This window comes from Meles meles, chromosome X (genome assembly GCF_922984935.1).
Source record: "Meles meles chromosome X, mMelMel3.1 paternal haplotype, whole genome shotgun sequence".
Classification (NCBI taxonomy): Eukaryota; Metazoa; Chordata; class Mammalia; order Carnivora; family Mustelidae; genus Meles; species Meles meles.
In genome coordinates, this window is record NC_060087.1 from 45,114,492 (window position 1) to 45,138,389 (window position 23,898).

At 41.4% G+C, this 23,898-nt stretch overlaps 1 protein-coding gene across 2 annotated transcripts; it reads right to left on the bottom strand.

The window, feature by feature from the left end:
* Positions 1-2,161: 2,161 nt before the first annotated feature.
* On the bottom strand, positions 2,162-8,687 carry LOC123935110 (diphosphoinositol polyphosphate phosphohydrolase 3-alpha). 2 transcript variants are annotated; one of them, XM_045995571.1, is made up of 2 exons: positions 7,965-8,687; positions 2,162-3,789 (listed from the first exon to the last, which is right to left on the bottom strand). In XM_045995571.1, coding segments are annotated over exons 1-2 (495 nt in total). In that variant the 5' UTR covers positions 8,459-8,687; the 3' UTR covers positions 2,162-3,788. The 2 variants fall into 2 exon arrangements, with proteins under 2 accessions (XP_045851527.1, XP_045851528.1); XM_045995572.1 differs by lacking the exon at positions 2,162-3,789 and having other exon boundaries at positions 7,964-8,687.
* Positions 8,688-23,898: the final 15,211 nt, after the last annotated feature.

Here is a 23,898-nt window from a genome sequence, read left to right on the forward strand (position 1 = left end):
TTAGGCTACTATTGACCTGATGATAGGTCAAAATGGTCATCTGTTCCTGGAACATGGTTGACTGTGGGTAAATAAAACTTTAGAAAGCAGAACAATGGGTAATGGGAGGACTACTCTACCAATGAAGAGAAGGGACCTAATCTGAACTTTTGAAAAAGATGGAGGATACATGTACTAAGAATGATTCTGCAATCTATTTATGTCTTTTTAATAGCCAACAAGATCTTAAGTTTCAGTGGGTAGACAAAAGGAAAAGAGAATTGTTATGAATCCTGTCCTAAGCCCTCTATACCCTCTGCACTGGCCCCAAATAAATCTAAACTTCCAGAGGTCCTGGCCTGCTTCTTCATACTGCTGTGTAGGCTTACACAGGGAAAGGTGTTAAGTCTTCTTGCACTATGGGTGGGCTTTTTCGTTCCCCATATTTACCATCCAGAAAAAGTTGGAGCACGAAATTCACTATATTTTCAGTCCTGTTCATCTTAATATAGAGCATGAGCTTTGGAATAATATAAAACTGAATTTCCACCCCCAACACATCACATTCTAGACCTTAGATCCATTAATTTCAGGCTCACATCTTTGATTCTGGGACTATGAATTTGAGATACCTTAAGTACTGTTTGGAGATTGAGTTGCAGGAAAAGCTTTCTCTTCTCCATGGGTATGGGAATTGCTTTGTACAAGATTTGAAACTGTACTCTCAGCTGTGAGTAGTGGTGGGGAATAGGGAATGGAAGGATGTTCCTAGGTCATTTGGAGTCAGCCTGTGCTAGGGAACCAGTTTAGCATTGGAACCTAGAAAATATATGACCTGTGAAATAGTTTTGAATTGTGTTTTGTATTATATTTGCCTCATATAACCTGGTAATCTTCAGTAAAATCTTATTAAAAGTTATATTCTGATCTCTTGTGTGTTGTAGGAAATTAGGGAAACATGAAGGCACATTCTGGAGTAAAAATGTAGAAGGAGAACAGGATTCCATTCCAAGTGCAGAGTAGTGGTATCCTTGCTTACCAGTTGAAAACCACTGTGCCCAGAGGAGCAACAACTTAATGAGGATCAGACACTAGAGAGATAGTGATACGGTAGCTTGCTGAGGATCCAGAGAAGACAGAAGGAACTTTCTAAAAAACAAGATACTAGCAGGCCTACTTTTAGCTAATATATTTCAACTGTGTGATTTATTAAAGGGGCACCTCCTCTGAATCGATGCCCCGCACTCCCACCAGCTTCTTTAACCCACTGAGCCACCCAGGCACCCCTCCCACCAGCTTCTTGAGTAGAATATTTGTGATGGAATTAGGAAACAAAAAACCAAAAACAAAACAGGGTTATTCTGTCCTGCATCAGGAATTAGTGAGTACAAGGCATGGCCTAGATTTCAGACCCAAGCTTTGTCCTATGTCTGCTGTACTTGTGCAGCACAGAAGTGGCAAAAATTCCATAATGGCCCTGAGCATTAGCCTAAAAAATTCTGAAGAACAAGTTACCTATGTGGTGTATGCCTTGTAATAAAAGGGGTCCTGGATTTTTGAAAATATTCTGGTGGAAGGGGGCTCACTTGTGCCATCTGCTTGGGTAACATATAGTTACATTTGAAAAGAAAAACGCTGGGATATATATAGATATACATATATATTTTTCAAATATAGCTATTCTGAGTAGGGGGATCATGTGTGATTTTTTTTTATTCATTTACCTTGGAGGGAATTTTCCGAATTTTCTGAAATTAAGGAAAATTGATTTTCTAATCAGAAAAAAATTTAATTTTTTTAAAGATACATTGTAGAATGGGAGTGCTGTCTCATCTGGAACCTAAGCTTATGTCCACCATTGGGGTTCAAAGTTTGCTGATCACATTTGGCATGCTGATGAGGCTAAAGTCTTTTCGCATGTGAAATTGACAGACTTTCAAGGAAATAATTCACATTAAGGGAAGAGCAAGTCTGCTAGTATGTTTAGCTCAGGAACAAAACCTGGGGTTTTGGAGAGGAGGGGTGTGTGTGTCTGTCTAGATTTGTCTTCTAATCAGCCTTCCCTACTTAAGTTTTGGGAACAGCAAGGGTCTACAAATAAACAATGAATTATTTTTCAATTTTTATTATGGAAAATTTCAAATATATACAAAAGTATAGAGAATAGTATAATGAACTCCCAAGTATCTGTCACATGGCTTCAGAAATGATCAGTTTATCACCAATCTTATTTCATCTGTATGCTCACCTACCCCACCCTCAGATTATTTTGAAGCAAATACCAGTAGCATATCACTTCATCTGTAAAATTAACAGTACATTTCTCTAGAAGATAAGGATTTCAAAAAACATAACCACAGTACCATATCACATCTTAAAAAACCCAATAAACTGCGAGATGTGTTATTTCAAATTCTGTAAGGATTGATACAACAGTTACTATATTTGACTGGTACCATGAGGAAGGGTGTAACACCTAAAATGGAACTCACGTTTTTTCTGATGCAATTGCTTTTATAAATGCAAAGGAAACAAAACTACTGTATTAAAGCCACTCTGAGGCCTTTGTATGAAGCTGGGTAAGAGTGCTGACATTACAAACCCCATGGCAAGACTCCATAAAATTATCTCTAAACATCTTTGTCATTTTCTTGAAGTTGTTCTCCTGGAGACAGCTGACCCAAGTCATCTCTTCCCCACTCACGGAAGTTTTTTTCCTTCAATGCCTTTTCTAAGTGACAATTTAGCTGTCTCTCAGTCCTTCACATTCTCACATGCAGAAACCAGGTGGAATGAGAAGTCAGCTGAGTGTGTTGGAAAAGGGGTTGAAAAGTGGAAACTGAATCAGTAAGAGACGCAAAAGAAACCTAGGCAAAGTAAGTGGTGTAATTAACTTTGGAAACTGCCTGTACTGCAGTTTTTGCTGGCTCTGGCATCAAATAATACAGTATACTGTACTAGAGAAAAACAATCTTCTTCAAAGGGAAGTTAAGATTACATGAAAGAAGTGCTTCGGGCACTGCAAAGGCATTAAATACATCATTTGTAAATCATCTTAAAATTTATTTTTATAAAAATCCACAATACTATCTTGTGTTCATTGTATTTATTTTATAGTTAGTTTTATAGCAAGTGATATTTTTGAATAGAATTTCAGCAAAGTAACAACAGTACAAAAATACTGAAGTTGTTACACAAAGGACTGATTCTACAAAATATTGCCCTATGTATTGGGGTAATCTCAAAATGGTGTTAGCCACTGTGTGGTATGACATAGAAATATGAATAATAATTCTCATCTTGAACATCTTACAACTGCCTTCAAAAACACCTGATACAGAAAAGCCACATACATGGTGCCTAGACAGCATATATTCTACTAGCATCAGATTGAAATGGGAATGTTTTGCCACATGGTGATTACAAAATAGAAATCGAATCAAAGAACCTTCAGGGATGTCATTCATATTTCCAGTGGTGTTTCATATACAGAATATGCAAAGAGTAAAGAAACATGGTCCTTGCTCTCAAGGATATCACAGTCTAACGGCCAAGGCAGACACATCAAAAAAGCATAACAAAAGGCTATAGGTGTTAAAGTAAGAGTCTGTTCATGTACAACAGTAACAACCAGGGCAAGAGGAGTCAGTGGAATAGACAGGTGAGGAATGTCCCAAGATGTTGAAGGAAAGTCAGGTGAGCTGTCTCCTTGGAAACATGGAATTGCTCACCTCCACTTGAAAATTCCATTGATCAATGATTCATATCAAAGACTCTTTTACAGCAATCTTGAAAATCTTTGCTGTTTATCTGGAAAAACAAACATATAATTAGCAGGCTTATATACTAATTTAACAATTCCTCCAACTGACAAATCTACAAAAGGCCTATTATCTGCATCATTCACTTTGTATTTGGAAAGCCTTCATGGAATTATCTAATGCAGATGCAATTTAAGACTGGATCAGCAGCTGAGGGAGTTACAGGTTATATTAGAAAATGAAAGAGTCAGGAAAGCAGTGTTACTACAAGTTTTGCAAAAAAAGGATAGGCTGGTCATGTAAGACATAAAAAATTCTAAATTACACCTTCTGGAGTCTAGGCTTATGGAAATAATTCAGGCTAGTCCCCACCCATCACAGAGTCTGTGGTCTAGCCACACAACCATGCAAATAAGTACAGTAAATTGTGAGAACTGTGACACATGCAGAACAAAGTATCTTAACCCAGTGGTCAGAGAAGACTTCTCATTGGAGGTTATAAAGTATCTATTTTTATTATCTCAAATTTCATATTTAAAAAAAATCTAACTATCTGAAGTTACATAACCTGGCTGAAGTTAGTGTGAGCAAAACTGGAGCCAGTTTTCAACCTAAATCTGTCTGACTTCAAAACCCCAACTATAGTTTCTATCACACCAAACTCTGTCTCATAAAAATGTCATCTTTTACTTCTGTTATCATAGTGACTTTTCCAGTTCTCATAGTGCTGTTTGTCCATGAACATTTAAAATCTGCTAAATACAGTGTAATAGTTTATCAGGCGACAACTACCAGGAAAATATTGATAAAACCCTGGTAGTGCCTGGTAGCTCTCCCACATGGGACACCTGGAAATAAAAACCCTTGCTCAGCCAAATACACCATGTGTGCATGTGTATACACACATCATTTCTTGAAAAAAATATACTTTATAGGCACAGCATCAATTATTTAGAGTTTACCTATGTATCTATATTAACCCCCAATGTTTTCTCTTTATATCTTAATAAGAATAAACTATTTGATCGGCTGAAAATGTAAGCTGTTTATAAAACATGCAGAAAGTAAATTTCTGATGCATGTCTGCAAATCTTAATTATCTGTGGAGAGCACTCCTTGTCCTTTTTTTATCGAAGGGAGAGCTGAAAAACCAAACAAATAACGTACAGGTGCCTTTTTAACAATCTTAGAAGGAAAAAAATCGCAACTGTGCATCGATCTTTGGAGTGCTGAGGTGATAGAAATTTTCTATATACTATTTCTGGTTACCTGTTTTGGCCCGAAACTCTTGGTCTTAAAGAGAAAAAAAGAATCTCCTTGGAACTTTTAACTATTCTGACAAGGCTAAGCTCTAGAGAATATTTCACAAAAACTACTTAAATGAACCTGACAGTCAGTCCTGAAAAATATCATGACTTAATCTAAATGTTTCTGTCAAAAAAAGAAGGGGAAAAGCCCACAACATATTTATAGGCTAATCATTCTTAATAATAGGTTAATATGAATACTGTACATCTTTGCCTTTGTTAGATACTTAAGAACCAAATAAAATGATGCAGTATCACCTCCAAGAATAACAAGCAAAAGTTAAGTCTCCAAAATATTTGTGGCAGCATTTCAGATGGAAGGGATATCTATCAACAAAAATATCTTTAAAATAAAAACCTAATATATCTGCTCTGTTAAGGCAGAATTTAAGAATCTTCTAAAATAACTAGGTTATTGGGGAAAGATATCTTTGGGTCGATGTGAGACTGTAATTAAATGTGCTTAAACAGATATTCAATACAGATCACTTCTTAAGAGAGAACAGAAAAACATTAAATAACCATATCTGATCAAACTATATAATTCAGATGATGAAGTTGCCACTGGTTTTAAAAACCCACTCATTTTTTAGTTTACTTTGATAGCATTATTACAGAAAATGTTTTGTGAATTGAAACCTGTACTTTATCAGTGCTTAAGTTTGTAACAAAGTTTGTTTCCAAAATAGTGGCACCAAATTTCTTTAGAAAATTCAACAAAACCCACTTTTTAACAGCAATCGTATAAATGTATTAATAATTTGTAGAATAACAATGCGAACTCAAATGGAGAAAAATATTTGAGTATTTTGAAGAGTGAAATAAAGAACACAAGGGGGCAGGGCAGCCCCAAAATGTATACATTCTAAAAGTCAACCTATAAAGTTCAAAAACAGAACTATTCAATAGTCTTAAAAGATAAAAAGGCAGAGTACTGATTAGGAAGAGAAATGCAATGGCTTTTGAGTTACAGGTAATGTTAATTTCCTGATCTGGATTCTGGTTACATACATATATTCTGTATGTAAAAATTGATTAAGCTGTACAGTTAATATTTGTGCACTGCTCTGTATGTATGTTAAAAAACAGTAAAATAATAAAGCTTAAGAAAAGGTAACAAATGTTTAGCAGTAACTGTGTTTAAAAACAGGTTACTTTGAATAACAAATGTTTTTAAATAACCATGATTTTCTACTTTATACTCATTAATTGCAACTGCAATGTTTTAAAAATATTTAGGTGTTACATATGGCATTAACTTTCCACCCCTAATACGCTCTTAACAAAGTAGGTTTTTCTTCTGCTTAACTGCTGACATGGCTAGGGGAATAAACGTAGCATGAGAAGGCAGAGCGATGCATTTTAGAAAAGACTCCTGATTTTAAACAAGTGTTGATGCAAATGCAAGAGCTTTTAATAAAAAAAAAAAAGTCTGTCCCATGACACAAAACGGTTATCCTAAATATTTAAGACAGATAGTTCACTCGTCCTGCCAGTTTAAGAAGTCTGTAAAAGCTGAATATCAAGACAGGTACCACACTGGATTGGGATCTCATCACCATACAAATTCCATTCCTATGGTTACTGGTAGGTAGATTAACTAAATGTCACTACATTCAAATATATAAAATTTAATGTTCCTTCAAGAACTACTTTACATTCAGAGAACCATGGTTGTTTTAGGGTATTAAGGAAGGGGCTATGGAGTTGGAAGTTGAACATACTAAATCACACTCTATGAATAGTTTTCATGATAGTAGTACATAGTGGGATGTGTCCAGCTAACAATACTTACCCAAGAATATATTCACTGTATAAAGTAATACTTTGTTTAATTACCTTCGGGCTATATGGGAAATGGCCATTTCAAATAAGGAGCAACAAAATACCGCTAGTGAAAATTTTTTGAAAATCCAATCGTGTACATACGAGTAAAGAAACTTCTGAAAACGGCAAATTAGATTACTGAACAAAAAATTATTACCAGTGCGGAAAAACCACAAGATGTAAAATGTCTTAAATATTTTTAAAATAAATATATATATATATCTCGATCTTTAAACCAATTTCCATCACCGAAGAGCTTGCTAGCAAGGGCTAATGCAATGAAAGAGAAAGCAAGGGAAAAAAAATTAAAGACGCCACACATATGGGAAATGGCCATTTCAAATAAGGAGCAACGAAATACCGCTAGTGAAAATTTTTTGAAAATCCAATCGTGTACATACGAGTAAAGAAACTTCTGAAAACGGCAAATTAGATTACTGAACAAAAAATTATTGCCAGTGCGGAAAAACCACAAGATGTAAAATGTCTTAAATATTTTTAAAATAAATATATATATATATATATATATATCGATCTTTAAACCAATTTCCATCACCGAAGAGCTTGCTAGCAAGGGCTAATGCAATGAAAGAGAAAGCAAGGGGAAAAAAATTAAAGACGCCACACAGGCAAGATGTTCAGATTTTAAAGGCGTTCACTATAAAACAAACCACAAAATTAGTACCAAAAACGCACACGTACACACACACACGTGTGTGTGCAATGTAATAAAAGAAACTACAAAGTGTACCCACCTACACAAAAACACACGCTAAAAGATGGGCAAGCAGTTAAGGCACTCTAAAAACAAAACAAAACAAAAAAAAAAAACCCACATGGTTTAGGATTACCGAAATCTGTTACAGTGCTACCAAGCAGCGATTTTCAAAGCATCTGAAAAACGTGCAAATTGTCGGAAAACAGCGCCTGGCAACGGAGACGGTTTGCAAGCGTGATTCGGAGGACAGCCAAGGAAACAAAAGAAGCCCCCCGCCTCCCCATGAGACCGCACAAGGAATGAGAGGTGCTCCGGGCACTATTTATTCTAAGGTAGGCGGAAAGCAGAAGTCTGTGCAGGAGCGGTACATACTAGGGATCGCTCTGTGGCAGGGACCCGGCCACGGAGTTTCCATTGGTCGGGGAGCCGCCCAGCTTTAGTTTTTCCAGATATTCGGCATGCACGGGCTTGTGGCACTGGAGAACCTTGATCGCATCTTCGATTTTGAACCACTCTCGCTTCCTCCCAATGCTAACCGAATCTTCCCAATCCTCCAGAATCTCAGTGACAGTCAGTACGTACACGTACGTTCTGTGCTTAGGGTCTTGGTTCTGTTCGAAAATGCCCAGGAGCCGGCCTAACTTCCCCTTGACTCCCGCCTCTTCGTACACCTCTCGGACTGCCGCACCGCCCGGCTCCTCCTCGGGCTCCATGCCCCCGCCCGGCACGATCCAGCGGTCCGGGTACCGACTGCTACTCACTAACAGCACCTCGTCCTCGAGCTCGCTCCGGAAGCAAAGGCACGCCGCCCGCTTCTTGAACCCCTCCGGGTCGTAGGTGCGCGTCTGGTTCGGCTTACACTTCATCCTCTCGGCCGCCAGCTCCCGTCGCTAGCTGCTGCTGCTGGGGTCGCCGCCGCCGCCGCCGCCGCCGCCGCCTGGGATGCCTGGGAGAGAAAGGGCCGAGAAGAGCGGTGGGGAGAGAAGGCGCTGCAGGAGTGAGCTGGGGGAGCCCAGGAAGCCCCGGGGGAGATGAGGCGGGGGCCGGCGAAGTACGTCAGTCTGGTCCTTCCTTGTGCGGGCCTGAGGGTCCCGAACGCAGCCGTCTGACTGGACCAGCCGCCGCCGCCCCCGCGCCCGCCCCCGCGCCGCCGCCCCGCCCCCGCGCCGCCGCCAGCGGGTCCGACACTCCGCACACAGCCCACCCGCGTCTCCGGCGCGCGCCACCCTCCCTCCTCAGCCGCCAGGCAGGGGTTGAGCGAGGTGAGGCGCATTCGCGTGCGCGTCCGCGTCCCCATTCACGTGCGCGTTCATGTTGGAGGAAGAGGGGCGGGGGCGGGGGTCTTGTGGTTCTGGCCGCGCGCGCGGCGCCTCGGGCCCACTGCGCAGGCGCCTCGCACCTCCCAGGCTGGAAATCTCTTTCCCCTGGGAGTTCAGTTCCCGCGTTGTGACGGGGCCAAGGTCGCTTCCACGTGGGCCTTTGAGTTGAAGTTGGCTGTGGCGAGGCCAGACCTTTTTCCTCACCCTTCCCGGCAGGTTGCATGAAACGCATACACTTGTTTAACAGACCATAAGGCCAAGGGCATCATCATTGCCCATAAGGAATGCTACCGCCTTATGATTTAGGAGGGCCTGGTGTTATCAAAATGATCCTCGCTATTCTTGGCAAAACAGTACCTACTCTTTGCTGAGTCATATCATACCCTTTTAGTTCTTCAACACGTCTGTCCACCTGAAAGGTAGAACAGCCGGTTATAGTTTATCAGCAAAATGGGTTTATTTGGGTGTAGCAGAGGAACTGCAATTGGGGACAGGCAAACTATGGCACCTCAGAGGCCCGTCTGGAGCTCAGACACGAGGACCCCTCTTCTCTAGGGAAAAGGAGGCAGTTAGGAGGGACTGCTGGGAAGGGAAAGTCCATTGCAGAAAAGCCACAGTTGCAGGTGCTGACGTTTTCCTCATTGGCCCCGTTGTAGTATTTCCCATTGGCTGGGCTTGTTGCTGGGCGAGGGGAAATTCCTCCTTCCTCCCGCTGGAGTAGGAAAGGAAGCTGCTTCCTGCTGGGAATGCCAGGAACTGTTTGTCCTTGTGGGGGTCTGCAGCTGGCCGCAGTGGTAGGGCGTGAGAGGTTCCTCCTGCTAGCCACCTGACTCCATTTTAAATGAGGTTTCCTTGATTCAGGGTGGCAGGTTCTTGGCCTTGCCGGGCATGTTGGCACAGCCCATAACTTAACACTTTTCTTGAACAGGTCCTATGGCCCTCTTAACCTAACCTCTGTTCCTCAGTTTCCTGACAGTAAACTTCTTGCCTACTTGTTTCATCCCTGGCCCTTGGAGTCCTAGTCACCTAACAGATGCAGAACCACCCCAACTCACCTTCTCGGAAGTCCCAACAATCTTCACCCTCCACACACTTTCACCCTTCTCTCTCTTTCTCACTGATAGGTACCGCTTCGGGTTTTGGAAAACATGCCTACAGAAATCCCTTCATATTTTTCAGTTTGATGTTTACGGAGGCTCTTGGTGTGGGATTCCAGCAAGGCCCCTTGGTGCTCTTTCACCACCTCTCTGTTGGGTCATGCTGTCCTCTTGGCCAAGACGTAGACCGTCATAACCAAAAAGTTAACAACCAAAAGCCTTCCCTCACCTTTTCATTTGTTCTTACTGTTTCCCTGCTCTAACTGTAGCCTTATGGAGAAGACGTCTGATGTCCCCTAACTTTTGCCATACTTCAGCTGAGGCATCTTTGTCTCTCTCTTACCCACAGACCCTCTGCTGACATCAAGCAATCAGGATCACGAAAACTCCCTTTTCCAGTGAAATAATCCCTTATCAAAGGAAAGTGGAATCTGAAATGTAAGTGCAAAGGACTTTTTTTTTTTTTGAGAGAGAGCTAGAGAGAGAAGGAAGGATGGAGGGAGGAAGAGGGAGGGCACGTGAGTGGGAGGGGGAGGGGCTGAGGGAGACGGAGAGAAAGAATCTTAAGCAGGTGCCATGCCCAGTGCAGAGCCCCATGGGACCTTGAGATCATGACCTGAGCCAAAATCAAGAGTGGGATGCTTAACCGACTAGAGGTACCCAGGTGCCCTGACAGCCCAATTCTTAAATGACAAGTGAGATCAGCTTCCCAAGGTCTGCTACACTCCATTTTTACCCAGAATAGCTCATAAAAATGATCCTGTTCCCAGTGGCAACAGAGTCCTGCAATATCTAGAGCTTAATAGGACAAAAATATGTGGGTTGCATATGAAGAAATGACAAAATGGAGACATAAAGAGAATGACTTCAACCACTAGAGATACTGGTACTGACCATATTTTAATGGTATATGGGTGATCAAAGAACATTTGTTTCCTTTCTTTTATAAGTGGTTCATTTTTTTTCAAAGATTTTATTTAATTGTTTGAGAGAGAGAGAGAGAGAGAGATCCCAAGTAGGCAGAGAGGCAGGCAGAGAGAGAGGAGGAAGCAGGCTCCCTGCTGAGCAGAGAGCCTGATGTGGGGCTTGATCCTAGGACACTGGGATCATGACCTGAGCTGAAGGCAGAGGCTCAACCGACTGAGCCACCCAGGTGCCGATCAAAGAACATTTGAAGGAATGTGACACCCCATGATTAAAAACAAACTAGGAACGTAACGTAGCTTTTAGCAGGCTGTAGTCCTCAGTGTGCCTAACGTACAAATACAGGAATGATGTTAAGCAACTAGAAAAAATTCCGTTACAGTCAAGGTCTAGGCAAATAATAAACCTATTATCACCAATATCATTAACTTTTGCTTTAGATGATCTTTCCAGTGTAAGGAGATTGTAAAGAGAAAAAAACATTGTTTTAGTAAAGAAGACAAAATTTTCATTATTTCCAAATGATATGAATATCTTCTTGGGAAAAGCCTACGAAATGAGTAAAAATGAATTCCCTTCCATGGTAGAATGAAGTATTACTATTTAAAGCCCTAATGCTTTCATGTATGCCAGCAGTAATCACATAGAAAATGTGGTAGGGAAATGATGGCCTTTGTGGTAGCCATATCAGCCACCACACAATAAATAAAATACCAAGGGATCCTGAGCAATAAAGTTAGGACATTGTAGTAGAAAGTGATAGAGCTCGGACTCAGCTTTGAAACATGGCTGAATGAATCAAGAGGAACTCTAGCATGGCTGGGAGGTGGGGCAAAGGGCTGTGGAGAGTGGTGGCCCATCCAGGCCCCAACCACCTCACAAGACTAGAGTTAGCATGTATTTTCTCCTAGTCTTACCAGAGGGGCTGCTTCCTAGTCTCGTCTATCACTTCATATAGGATGCCTATGCAATAGGTGTCAGTTGGGGCATATTTTTTTTTGGAAGGGAGAGGAATAGCAACATTATGATATGGAACGAGGTGCAGGCTGGATTCCTACTGGCAAAGTCATGGCACATTTCTGGATAAGGGGATCCGCAATTTACAGGTATGGTACAATGCTGGGAAAATCTCAAACTGATCTTTTTCAGCAGAATTTTGTAAAATAATTTTATGATTCACCTATTAGACTGATCATGAGGCAAGATAGGTATGACTTTTTGTATAGAAATGTAAAAATCCTTTTTAAGAGAGTAGCATTCCACTGTCTAGTTCACCCACAGTTAAGATTTCTCTAATGATGAACAGGGTTATTTCACAAGCTACCGTAACAGTAGACTGTTACAGTAACAAATATATTTTGTACATATCTGCCTGTATCTCCTCCCACATTGCCCTTGGCCTTGGAGATGGGATTTGCTTTGTCCAGTGGAACAGTACCAAGAGTGAAGCAAGGAGAGAATTGAAAAGTGCTTGCACACCAGGGTTTGCCCTCTCTTCGTGGTCTTGACACAAGAGAACAACCATGTGAAGAAGTGTGGGTTAAGTGGATGATGAGAGACCCAGGGCCCATGCCTCCCTTCCACCACAGCTGACAGTGAACCAGTCACCAGAAATGCGGGTAAGACCATCATACACCATCCAGACCCCCGCAGAGCCAGGGGCACTGACCACAGATGCAAAAGCAAGCCTTCCAAGAAGAGCAAAAGGACCTCTCAGCTGAGCCCAGCTGAAATGATTGACCTGTAGAATCGTGAACAAAACAACTGGTTGTTCAAAGTCACTACATTTTGGATGGTTTGTTGTGCATCAGAAACTGGTTGGCACAACTGGTAACTGCCACCCAACAAAATCCAACCCAAAATAAGAGAGAGAGAGAAAGTGCTTTTCATAGTGGAAATGTAACCTCTACTTGAAAAGGTTGACAGTGAACTTTCCCTGGAGTCTTAAGGAAGGGAATGAGGTTAAGACATGAGATATCTGTCAAGTAGAGTCTGTGTGGCAAGCCTTGTGATGATCCCCTATATCGTACTGAACAGCCCATTCAATCTTAATGAGGAGGTTACTATTTGCAATTCATAGAAGAGAAGACTGAGAGTGGAGTTGACATTTGAATTCAAGTCTTCATGTTTCTCTACAGCCTGTGCTCTCCTAGCATCGCCATGTCTTGTCAAAGGATTATTTTGATCAAGAGCTATAGTTTGTTGTGTCATTTTTTGATGAGGTTCAGAGTTGACTTCTTACATAAGGCGTTCATTTGCTCAGAGTGACTGGGTTCAAAGAAAGATACTTTCCATCTAGATGTTCTTCTCCTGCACAATCTAGTGAAAAGAACACCTGAGTGCCTACCTCACTGCCACCAATCAAGTGTGTTACGTGGACATGTTAATTGACAACTCAAAATTCAATATTTTCTGCACACATAAAATGGAATTAAGTGATGCACTAGAGAAGATATTCTGTATTGTCATCACCCTAGGCACTGATTTTGATTTATTGATGGTCTGAATGGTTTTATACACTTAATATTTAACTGCCAACAAACCAGAACAATGAATATCAAAATGCCCCTCAGCAGATTAAGAAACAGGCTGAGATGTGCTTAAGTAAGACAGTAAGGGAAGGAGCTGATATTCACACCTTGGTCTGTGTGGCTCCAAAAGTAATCCTCTTCCTCTCTCTGGGACATGCCATTCCGATGGTACAGATGTCTTCTGTTCTCCCTCCCTCCCTCCCTCCCTTCCTTTCTCTCTCTCTCCCTCTCTCTCTCCTTCTCTTTCTCCTTCTTTTTCCTATTACCAGGAAGACCCAGGCACCCAGGAGAACATAGCTTCTGTGCAATCTACTAATGCAGAGGGGATCTGCTATGAGACCAACAAGTCCGATACATATTTCTGCCTTTTTTTTCTAGAGTGGGCAAGAGCGGTCAGATTGGAAAGTGACAGCCACATTCATGGGAAGCACCTTACTTAGTGAGAGGTGGTCTACAATTCTAAGAGAAAGGCCCTTTCCAGAACAGCTGTTACCTGGGAGGGAGACTGTTACAGAACTTCCCAGAGCCTTGTAGCATTTACAGCTGGAACCAGCTTTCAGGAGAGTGACCACCGCATACCTGAGAGGATTTCAGGATAGAGTAAAGGGAAACAGTCAGGTGAAGTGATTTTAGTAGTAGTCAATGAGAGAAAATGTGGTGTTTTACAAACCAAACGACCTAGAATTTCAGTTTGGCGCTCTCAAGTAGCTATGCAGCCTGAAGCAAGGGAATATCTCTGGCCATATTATTTCTCATTTGTAAAATGGGACTCTAAAACTACATACCCCATTAACCTCAACTCACCGGGGAAGGCTTGGCTGACCATGGGTGCCCACCCTCCCCTCACACTAGGATTCAGTTACCCCCCTCTTTCTTTCTTTTCCAGACTCCCTTGACTTTAGTTCTGTCATCACTGTGATCAAGGAGCTCTGTAATGTTTTCCCAGCATGTTTGTAAGAAAGTCAAAGGCCGGGAGCCAACCTGAAACATACTTGTTCCCCCTGATTCAGCCCAGTGCCTGGAACTCGGTGTTCAGGAAGGGTTCAAAATATGTGGTTTGAGTATTAGAGTGTAACGGAAGCTCCATGGATCAAAGGCCAGTTACTGTTTTACCTGTTAATTAGTGATACAAAAAGAAAGATGAGTGAACAGAGGCATCTCCATATATCTTTTCTCGTGGGGAGGTGGGGTAGGTTGTGTCTTTCAAATCACTCTCCGCGTGTTCCCCAATTTGTTGCTTCTTTGTGTGTCTTGGGTACTCCCTCCATCATAGAATTGGCCTCATAGTGCATCTATACTAGGTAATTCAGTAGAATCATCCCCAAAACAAAGTGATTGGAGCAAAAAGTATGCCTTCAGTTTTTCCCTTTGAGTAATGAGTGAATCACAGGGTGACCTACAGGCCTTTTACTTTGGTGATTTTGTGAGTCATGGCACAGCTGTGCAGCCAAGAGTCTGAACACAAAGCTCAATGGATGTCAAGTCCAGGTGAGTGCCTCCATCCTCTCCAAGAGGCAGCCCTCCTTGAGTTCTCCTGTTTCTTTGATCCCTAGCTCCAGTTCCCTGACTGCTGTGTCTCTCCTTTTCACTGACATTGTCCCTGTATATTCTCATTTCTAGCGCTCCTCTGCTCATGTGTCAGAGTCAAATGCTGAATCCTCATGAAGGTCTACAAGCACTGCCACCTCCTATTTTAGATGGCCAAGTGCACTCACCTTTTCCACCCCACCCCATATTCCTGATCCGTTTTACCTTAGCCTGAATGATCACCTACCAGACTCTGTTATTTACTTCTTTACTATGCTTATTGCTTATTTCTCTCCCCACTCCCCCCACTGTAACTCCTGCAAATAGAAGCTCCTTGGTCTTAGGGATCTTTGTCTCTTGCCTACTGGCTTATGTGAAGCAGCCCAGAACACCGCTGAGCACGCACTGTAGTCATCTAGACCGTATCTGTTGATGTAACGGACATGTCTGTTTCCTTTGCTGCATTGGGACACCCTTGAGGCAAGGGCCATGTTTCGCTGGTCTTTGTCAATCCACCATCCAGCACAGTTTCTGATACAATTGGAAAGGCATTGCTGAATGTTGTTGAAACAATTCGTTAATTAGTCTTTTGAAAGTGACAGTAATAGGGAAAACATTCTGTTTCCAAACTGCAGTTACTCTAGGAGGTGGCATCATTGTCAGCACCATGTATGTATCAGCTTCCATGCGAACTACGCTAGTCAGCTGGGAGATATCTGAGGGCTAGAAGTCTGACTCACGTTTTGTGGATCCCTCCTAGGGCTGGCACTGTTCCTCCTGCACAACAGGATTTAAAGTGACATTTCTCATAGCCATTCATCACCCGATGACTTTATCTGTGCAGGACTTGGACTATAATTTACATAATATCTATGAAAATAAAACTATATCTTTGGGAATGAAACATAGTTATATAATTAAACAGATAAAATGAAGGCAATTTACTGACAGAGTCGAAATGAATGTTGAGGCTAACGTTAAGTAGCAGTGCACGTAATGATGGGTCGTACACTAGGCTCTTCATCCATCTTTCCTTTAGTCCTAATAAAAATGCTTCAAGGAAATACTGTCATTCCCAATTCACAAGGGAGGAGGATATTGAGATCGGGCACATAGGGGAAATTGCCCAGGAGCTGAGAGCTGTTGGGTAGGTTCATGAGGTGGAAACTCATGACTTATTGATGATAACACCCCAGAAATTCTGCAGTATTGGCCAGACCCACTTAACTTGCCCCCAGCAGTCCTGTCTGGTTCCTCTTCCATTTTTTGCTGATACAGCTCTCTGCTCTGTCCTCCTATCTCCCACGATTTCAGAAGTTCTTCATGCCAGAGACTTTCCCCTTATTCCTTTGGCCCAATGCTGATCTATTCCACTCTGGTTCTGGCTGTGGCAGAGGAAAGATGACTGTTTCAAGTTCTCATGTGGGAATAGAGTAATTATTTACCAGTCCTGCGTGACTTTAGATGATTGTGGATGGATCCTGAGGAGCGTCCTTTGTTGCGGAGCTGATTTCCTTGTGTGAGAATCCTGTCAAATCCTTCCGCTGAGACATCAAACCCACCCAGGAGGGAAGATACCTTATTTTCAATGACACTGCTCACCCACAGGCCCAGACACCATGAGACCAGTTCCCTCGGAGGCAAAACAGGTTTCTCGGGGTCACCAGGCTACTGTTTCACAAGTTTCACAGGCATCTTCGATAAAGACAACAAAGCACATACAACCAATGTTTGGTATCAATTTGGGAAAAGGAAAATGGCAGCATTCCTTCTTTCACAGTAAAATCTTTGAGTACCCCCAATAAAATCAGCCTGTTCTGGAAAGATGCAACATCAGTGAACACCATGGTAGAGGAGCTCTGACCAAAGTTCTGAGCCAGGCCTTACTCTCTGGAATTTGAGATTGGTAGGAAAACAGCTTTTCCTTTTCTTGTTCTCCATCTTCTTTTGGGTTACCTATTTCAAGGCAAGTTTGAAAATTAGTGTTTTGTCAGGTGTTTTCTAATATTACAATATTTTCTCTCCTAGTTAAGGATACCAATGAGACTCTCAGTTTCTAAACTTCACTTTACCGTCTATCAAATAGCTTTTTCTATTTGATTCTACATCTTGGAAAGAAGTATCCTAGACTTGCTGCTCTGGATGACCTTCCTTATGTATGTAATTCCCAAAATCCTCATAAAGGAATCCCGCTTGGTTTTTTGTTTGTTTCTTAACTACTGTATCAGAAAAGATCATAAAAACTCTTTGAGGGCCTCCCATGTTTCAGGTATTTTGCATATTTTGCTGATCATTTTCATAAAATTCCTATGATATAAGTACCAGTGTTCCAATTTCACAAATAATGACATTCAGGCCCAGAAGGACAGATATGTTGGTCCTGACACCCACAGCTAGAAAGTGGTAGAGCTGAGGTTTAAGACTGCTGTCACAATCCACTGCCTGCATTGGTCAACCTATACTGACCTTTAAAAAGAAAATAGGGGACAGCTGGGTGGCTCAGTTGGTTAGGTGTTGGCTGTTGGCTCAGGTCGTTATCCCAGAGTCCTGAGATCAAGCCCCACATCAGGCTCCCTTCTCAGTGGGGTCTGCTTCTCCCCCTCTCTCTTCCCATGTGTTCTCTCTCTTTCTCCCTCTCAAAGAAATAAATAATATCGTTTTATAAAATTTCCATATTTTTGAAAGTCACCAATGTAAATTAAAATATTCTTTACCATTGCTATGTTATCACTCTATTTACTTTTAGAGTTTTGCTCTTGCAAATAATACTTTTCCTTCATGTGAAATACTATGTTTATAACATTGTGTTATATTCGAGGGTGGTGGATATGGAAAGGCATATACAGGACTAAGTCCTGGGAATTGTTGCTTTAAGCCATATTGCGTGCTGAAAAGTATGCTATGTGGCACGTAGAGGCACACTGACAAATGGACCAGATTGCTATTGTTCCCACACCTTCTAGCTTCGAGAAGGGCATGCCTGACACCGGATACTCAAAACCCACACATATGGTACTGATATAGGAAACATCTACTGCACTACCTGCAGATTGGATGTGGATGTTTTAACCTTCATGTTTCTTTATGAAAGAGATGAATTCAACAAACGTTCAGCAATGCCTACCATGTGTCATGTACTGTGCTTCATGCAGGATATGGCAAAGAAAAGATCATGGTCCCAGCACTGAAGTACCTCACAGGAAAACAAAGAATGGAATGTCATTTGTGAATTAGAAGTCTCCAGAGGGTGCATTTGCGGCACAGGAGACGGAAAGAGGAAGAGGAGACATAGAATTGGCCTGAGGTAGAACAGAGGCAATAGGAACAGGAATCTAATCAGGGGAACTGAGTCCTCGTGACTATGAACATGTATGCCTGTACCTGGAAATTCTAGATTTGGGGGACTCACAGACATGAGTCCATATTCCTGGAAGATTATAACTTTTACCAAAACAAGAATCACATTACCAGGCTTATATTAATTAATTAATTTCTCCAGTTCAGTTTCTTTACAGGTGTGATTTCTGTATATCAGTCACTTTGTATCTGCAAAGCCTAGGGGCATTTCAGAACTTCTCCCACTGGGAGGACATTTCAGAAACTGAAAGATTATTAGAAAGGCCAACACGGAGTAGGAAGCCAGGAGGTCAACAGTACACCGGTACTAGAAGCTACCCAACATAGGCAATGGGATGAAGGTCAGAAAATCCATATATACCACACACGTTGGTAGGCTCTGGGACTAATGGGATCATTCAAGGTGATCCAACCGTCTTAGTACAGAAAATCATACAAGCAGATCTTAACTGCAGTGGCGTGTAAAGATTTTTCTAGATTGCTCATCAAGGAAGTGGTTTTACACACACACACACACACACACACATACACACAACTAGAATTCTGGAACTCAGCTAGGATCACAGAGTGTAGGAGCCAGTCGGTCTCACTCTAAAGCCTGAAGGAATGTCGGATATCCGACCCTTTTGCTCTTTTAAAGATTTATTTATTTTAGAAAGAGAGAGGGGGGGAGGGGCAGAGGGAGAGAGAGAATCCTAAAGCAGACTCCACACTGACTGTGGTACCTATTGTGAGGCTCAATCCCAGGACCCTGAGATCATGACCTGAGCCAAAACCAAGAGTCAACTGGTTAACCAGCCGAGCCACCAGGTGCCCCCAGGCCCCTTTTCATAGTAATTTATTTCAATTTAAGTCAGAGCCCTTACCTGCAATTCTCCTGACTGTACATGTCTTTTGTTACCCCGTAAGATATCCTTGGAACTGAATGTTCTGCTTTATTATAGGGCAGGGACCGAATGGGCAGCTCCAGCTTGCAACTACTTCAGACTAAGTATGGCAGTCATCTTAGCAGGAAATGTCCTCATGGTTACCGCCACACTTCAAGCTGTTCCTTCTCGCCTCTATATTGCAATTAATTTTCACTACATGAGAGTTAGAATTCTCTGCACTGTGACTATGGCTGTGCTTATTTTCATTTGCACCTTAGAGCTACATGTGGTTATGGCTGGGGCAGAAATCATGTCCCCTTCCCTCTGGTAAGTTGGGTAATACAGAGAATGACCTTAACTATGATAGATTCAATATGCTAATAACATAAATACCCGATATTAGTGTTCTTTGGCTGCACAACAAGTTGCCACAAATTTAGCATCTTAAGTCAACCCATATTTATCATTTCACAGTTTCTATATGTCAGATATGTGGCATGGATCTAGTGAGTTCTCTGCTCAAGGTGTCCCAGGTTGAAATCAATGTGTCCGTTGGGCCGGGATCTTAACTGGTGGCTCTGGAGAGGAAGCTATTTCCCAGTTCATCCAGGTGGTTGGAGGAATTTAGCTTCCATGGTGCAGGATGTTGTCGGGGCTGCTCTCAGATTCTAGGGGCTGCCTGTATTTCTCCACATGTGGTTCTCTCCATCTTCAAGCAAGCAGTGGTGTGTCAAATCCTTCTTGTGCTTCACATCTCTCCTGCTTGCCCTTCTGGTGCTAGCCAGAGAAAACTGTCTGCCTTTAAAGAGCTCCTGTGATTAAATTAGGCTCTTTTGGATAATCTCTCTACTTATGGTCAATTGTTTAGTAACTTTCATTACACCTGTAAAATCCCTCTAGCCATGTAACTTAACATAAATATGGCCAAGATAATTCTTCTTATTCATGGTATCTGAGATTATGGTGGGAAATCCTGGGAGACCAGTTTTAGAATGCTACCTACCACAACCTTTAATAACCATCACTTAATTTTTTATGGAAACCTTTTTTTGTGACCCTGATTGTTTGAACCCTGTGACCATAATGCCCACTATTTACTGAGTTATATCATGTCAGCATGGAGTTGTACTTCAACAAGGGGCTTGTGCCTTCCCAAGTGGATTATTCAGAGTTTTCCAGATGAACAGCATCAGTAGGGTATAGATGTATGTATATACATATACAGATGTATGTATATACATATACAGATGTATGTGTATGTATGTATTCAACTCTCAGTACAGAACATCATACAGGCAGATCTTAACCCCAGTGGTCTGTGTATATTTGTCAAGATTGTTTATAAAAGAAGTGCTCTGCACACACAAATACACACATACACACACGCTTAATAAACTAGAATTCTGGAACTCAGCTAGGATCACAGAATGTTGGAGCCAGACTGTCTGACTCTAAAGCTTCAAAGAATGTCTATGACATCAGACCATTTTTCTTTTTTAAAGAGGTATTTATTTGAGAGAGAGAGAGAGAGAGAGGGAGAGAGAGAGAGAAAGAGAAGGGTTGGACAGAGGGGGAGAAAGAGAATCCTAAAGCAGACTCCCCACTGATTGTGGCGCCCTTCGTGGGGCTTGATCTCAGGACCCTGAGATGATGTGGGCCAAAACCAAGAGTCAGCTGCTTAACCAACTGAGCCACCCAGGTGCCCCCAAACCCCTCTTCATAATAATTGATTTCAACTTATCTCTGAGCACTTATCTGCAATTTCCCTGGCGGTGCATATCTGTTGTTGCCCCATAAGATATCCTTGGAATTGAATGTTCTTCCATATCTAAAGGGCAGGGACTGAATGGGCAGCTCCAGTTTGCAACTACTTGACAATAAGTATGGCAGTCATCTTAGCAGGAAATGTCCCCATTGTTTTATACATATATATATAAATATGTGTGAAATTGTATATGTTTTAATATGTCAATATATATTAAGAGATATTTATTTTATATAATATTTATATAATATTTATATGACAAATATGTATATGTAACAGAATAATATGTGTAATAATATTTGTATTTATATCATTTATATAATATTGTTTATATAAAAATACATAATGGTTTTTTTTGTGTATATATATATATATATATAGTTATATATACCAAGAAATGTCCTCATTGTTATATATATATATATATATATATATATATATATATATATATATATATCAAGGTTTTATACACACACACACACACACACACACCGAGTGAGAGAGAGAGAGAGATTTATTATAAGGAATTGGCTCACAAGAATATGGGTTCTAGTAATACTAACACCTATGCCAGCATGGTGAAGAGCCAGATGAGCTCTGGTGTAGTTCCAGTCCAAGCCAAAAGGCCTGAGAACCAGGAGAGGTGACGGTTTATTTTGCAGTCCTACAGCTGCTGAGATCAGGTCTCAGGAAGTTCTGATCTTTCAGTTCGAGTCTAAAGGCAGGACAAGAGCAGTGTCCCATCTCAAGCAGTCTGGCAAGAAGGGTTCCCTCCTGCTTGAGTGAAAGTCAGCCTTTTTGATCCGTGTAGCCTTCAAATGATTGGCTATGGGGGACCCACATTAGAGAGGGCAATCTTTTTACTTCTTCTACCTGTGCAACTGTTAGTCTCGTCCAGAAACATCTTCACAGACACACTCAGAATAACATTTGACCTAATATCTGGCCACCCTTTGGCTGAGTCAAGTTAACACCTAAATTTGCATAATTTATATAATAAATTTACATAAATTTACACATAACACCAAGCCTCTTCACACAGTCCACGGACTAACATTGATTTTTAAATTTCCTTTGTATCGTAGTTGAATACTCTATTTCCATGTTTCCTAACTATAAAATCCATCTGTGAATGATTTCACTTTCAGTTGCATGTTAACTAATTACTTTTAGGGTTACATGTGTGTAGGGATAACAGATGCACAAGGAGTTTACATTCTTTATCGTAAAGGGGAAGTTTGCATCAAGTCGTATGCAAATTTAACAATACCTAACATTTATGAAATAGTTACCATATTTGGCAAGTCCTTTTGTAAGCTCTGTAGGTGCTTTACCTCATTTGGTGAGTACAATACCATGACACATGTGTCATTAGTCGCTCTGGGTTTTTTTTTTTTTAAGATTTTATTTATTTATTTGACAGACAGAGATCACAAGTAGGCAGAGAGGCAGGCAGAGAGAGAGGAGGAAGCAGGCTCCCTGCTGAGCATAGAGCCCTATGTGGGGCTCGATCTCGATCCCAGGACCCTGAGATCATGACCTGAGCCGAAGGCAGAGGCTTTACCCACTGAGCCACCCAGGTGGCCCTAGTCGCTCTGTTTTAATGTGAAGAAATTGAACACAGAAAGTAAGTAATCTTTCCATCATGACAGTTTGTGACAGGCCCAGGGTTGGAATCTTTGGCTTCAGAACTGATGTTCCTAACTAATTCATGTGCCTATATAATCTATCATCCAAACTGATAAACGGATAAAATTTATTATCCGAGCCAGAATGAGAGTACTTCTATACATTATATCTGCTCAATAGGCATAAAACAGCCAATTTGTAGGTATGCCTAGGCATTGCTCACTCTGTTAATGAAAATTCTTTTTGTTGGAAGTATCAGAATTTTCATCTAGATTGGCTAAACCAAAAAAGAAATCCATGCTCTCAGGGCGTTTGTAAGATCATTATCACTTTTCTTTCCTCTGCTAGATTATTCCTGTCAGCCTACAAACTGGTGTTATTTGTTTTCATCTTCTTAAAAAGGATTTTATTTATGTATTTGAGAGAGACAGAGAGAGTGAAAGAGAGAGCAGGACTGAGGAGGAGAGGGAGAAGCAGGCTCCCTGCTGAGCTGGAAGCCCAACAAGGGGCTCTATCCCAAGACCCTGGGATCACAACCTGAGGGGAAGGCAGAAGCTTAACTGACTGAGCCACACAAGTGCCCCTATTGTTTTCACCTTAAAAACAAAACCCAAAACAAAACAAGCGAAAAACCTTCTTTTTACCTCACTCCTTCTACCACCTGCAAGACCATTTATCCTCCTCTTGATAGCAAACCTCCCAGAGTTTTCTACACACACTATCTCCAATTCTTCTCCCATTCTGTCTCAATCACATACCGATAAAGCTTATATACCTTCTACTAAACTAAAACTGTTCTGGTCAAGATAACAGTGTCATCAGTATTTTTAGATCAAATGGTCTCTCCTCAGTTGATTTACCAATAACTTCTTACAGAGTTGATCACTCACACTTCCTGGAAGTACTTTCTTTCCTGGTGTGTTTTTCAGAGTTGTCTAGAGAAACAAAGCTAGTTGATGCATACACACCTGGGTTCCAGGACAGTACCTTCCTGGTTGTTCTCTGACGTCCTCAATCTCCTTGGCTGGCTCTCCTCCTTTCCTTGTGACCTTTTGACATTGACTTTCCTCAGAACTCAGTCCTTGGTCCGTATCTCTTCTCTGCCTACACTCATTCCCTTGGAAATCACATCCAATTCTGTGGTGTTACATGCCATCTACACCCTCAAGGGTATAGCCAAGAACAGAAAACTCCTGTTTATACTTGACCCAAATACTTCAATTGTAATATCTTGCGTATTTTGTCTCTCTTATTCTCTCTCTCCCTCTCTGTTTGACTCTCTCTTTCC

Excerpts from the sequence above, each read along its gene's own strand:
- LOC123935110 (XM_045995571.1), bottom strand. The coding sequence starts at position 8,458 with ATGAAGTGTAAGCCGAACCAGACGCGCACCTACGACCCGGAGGGGTTC.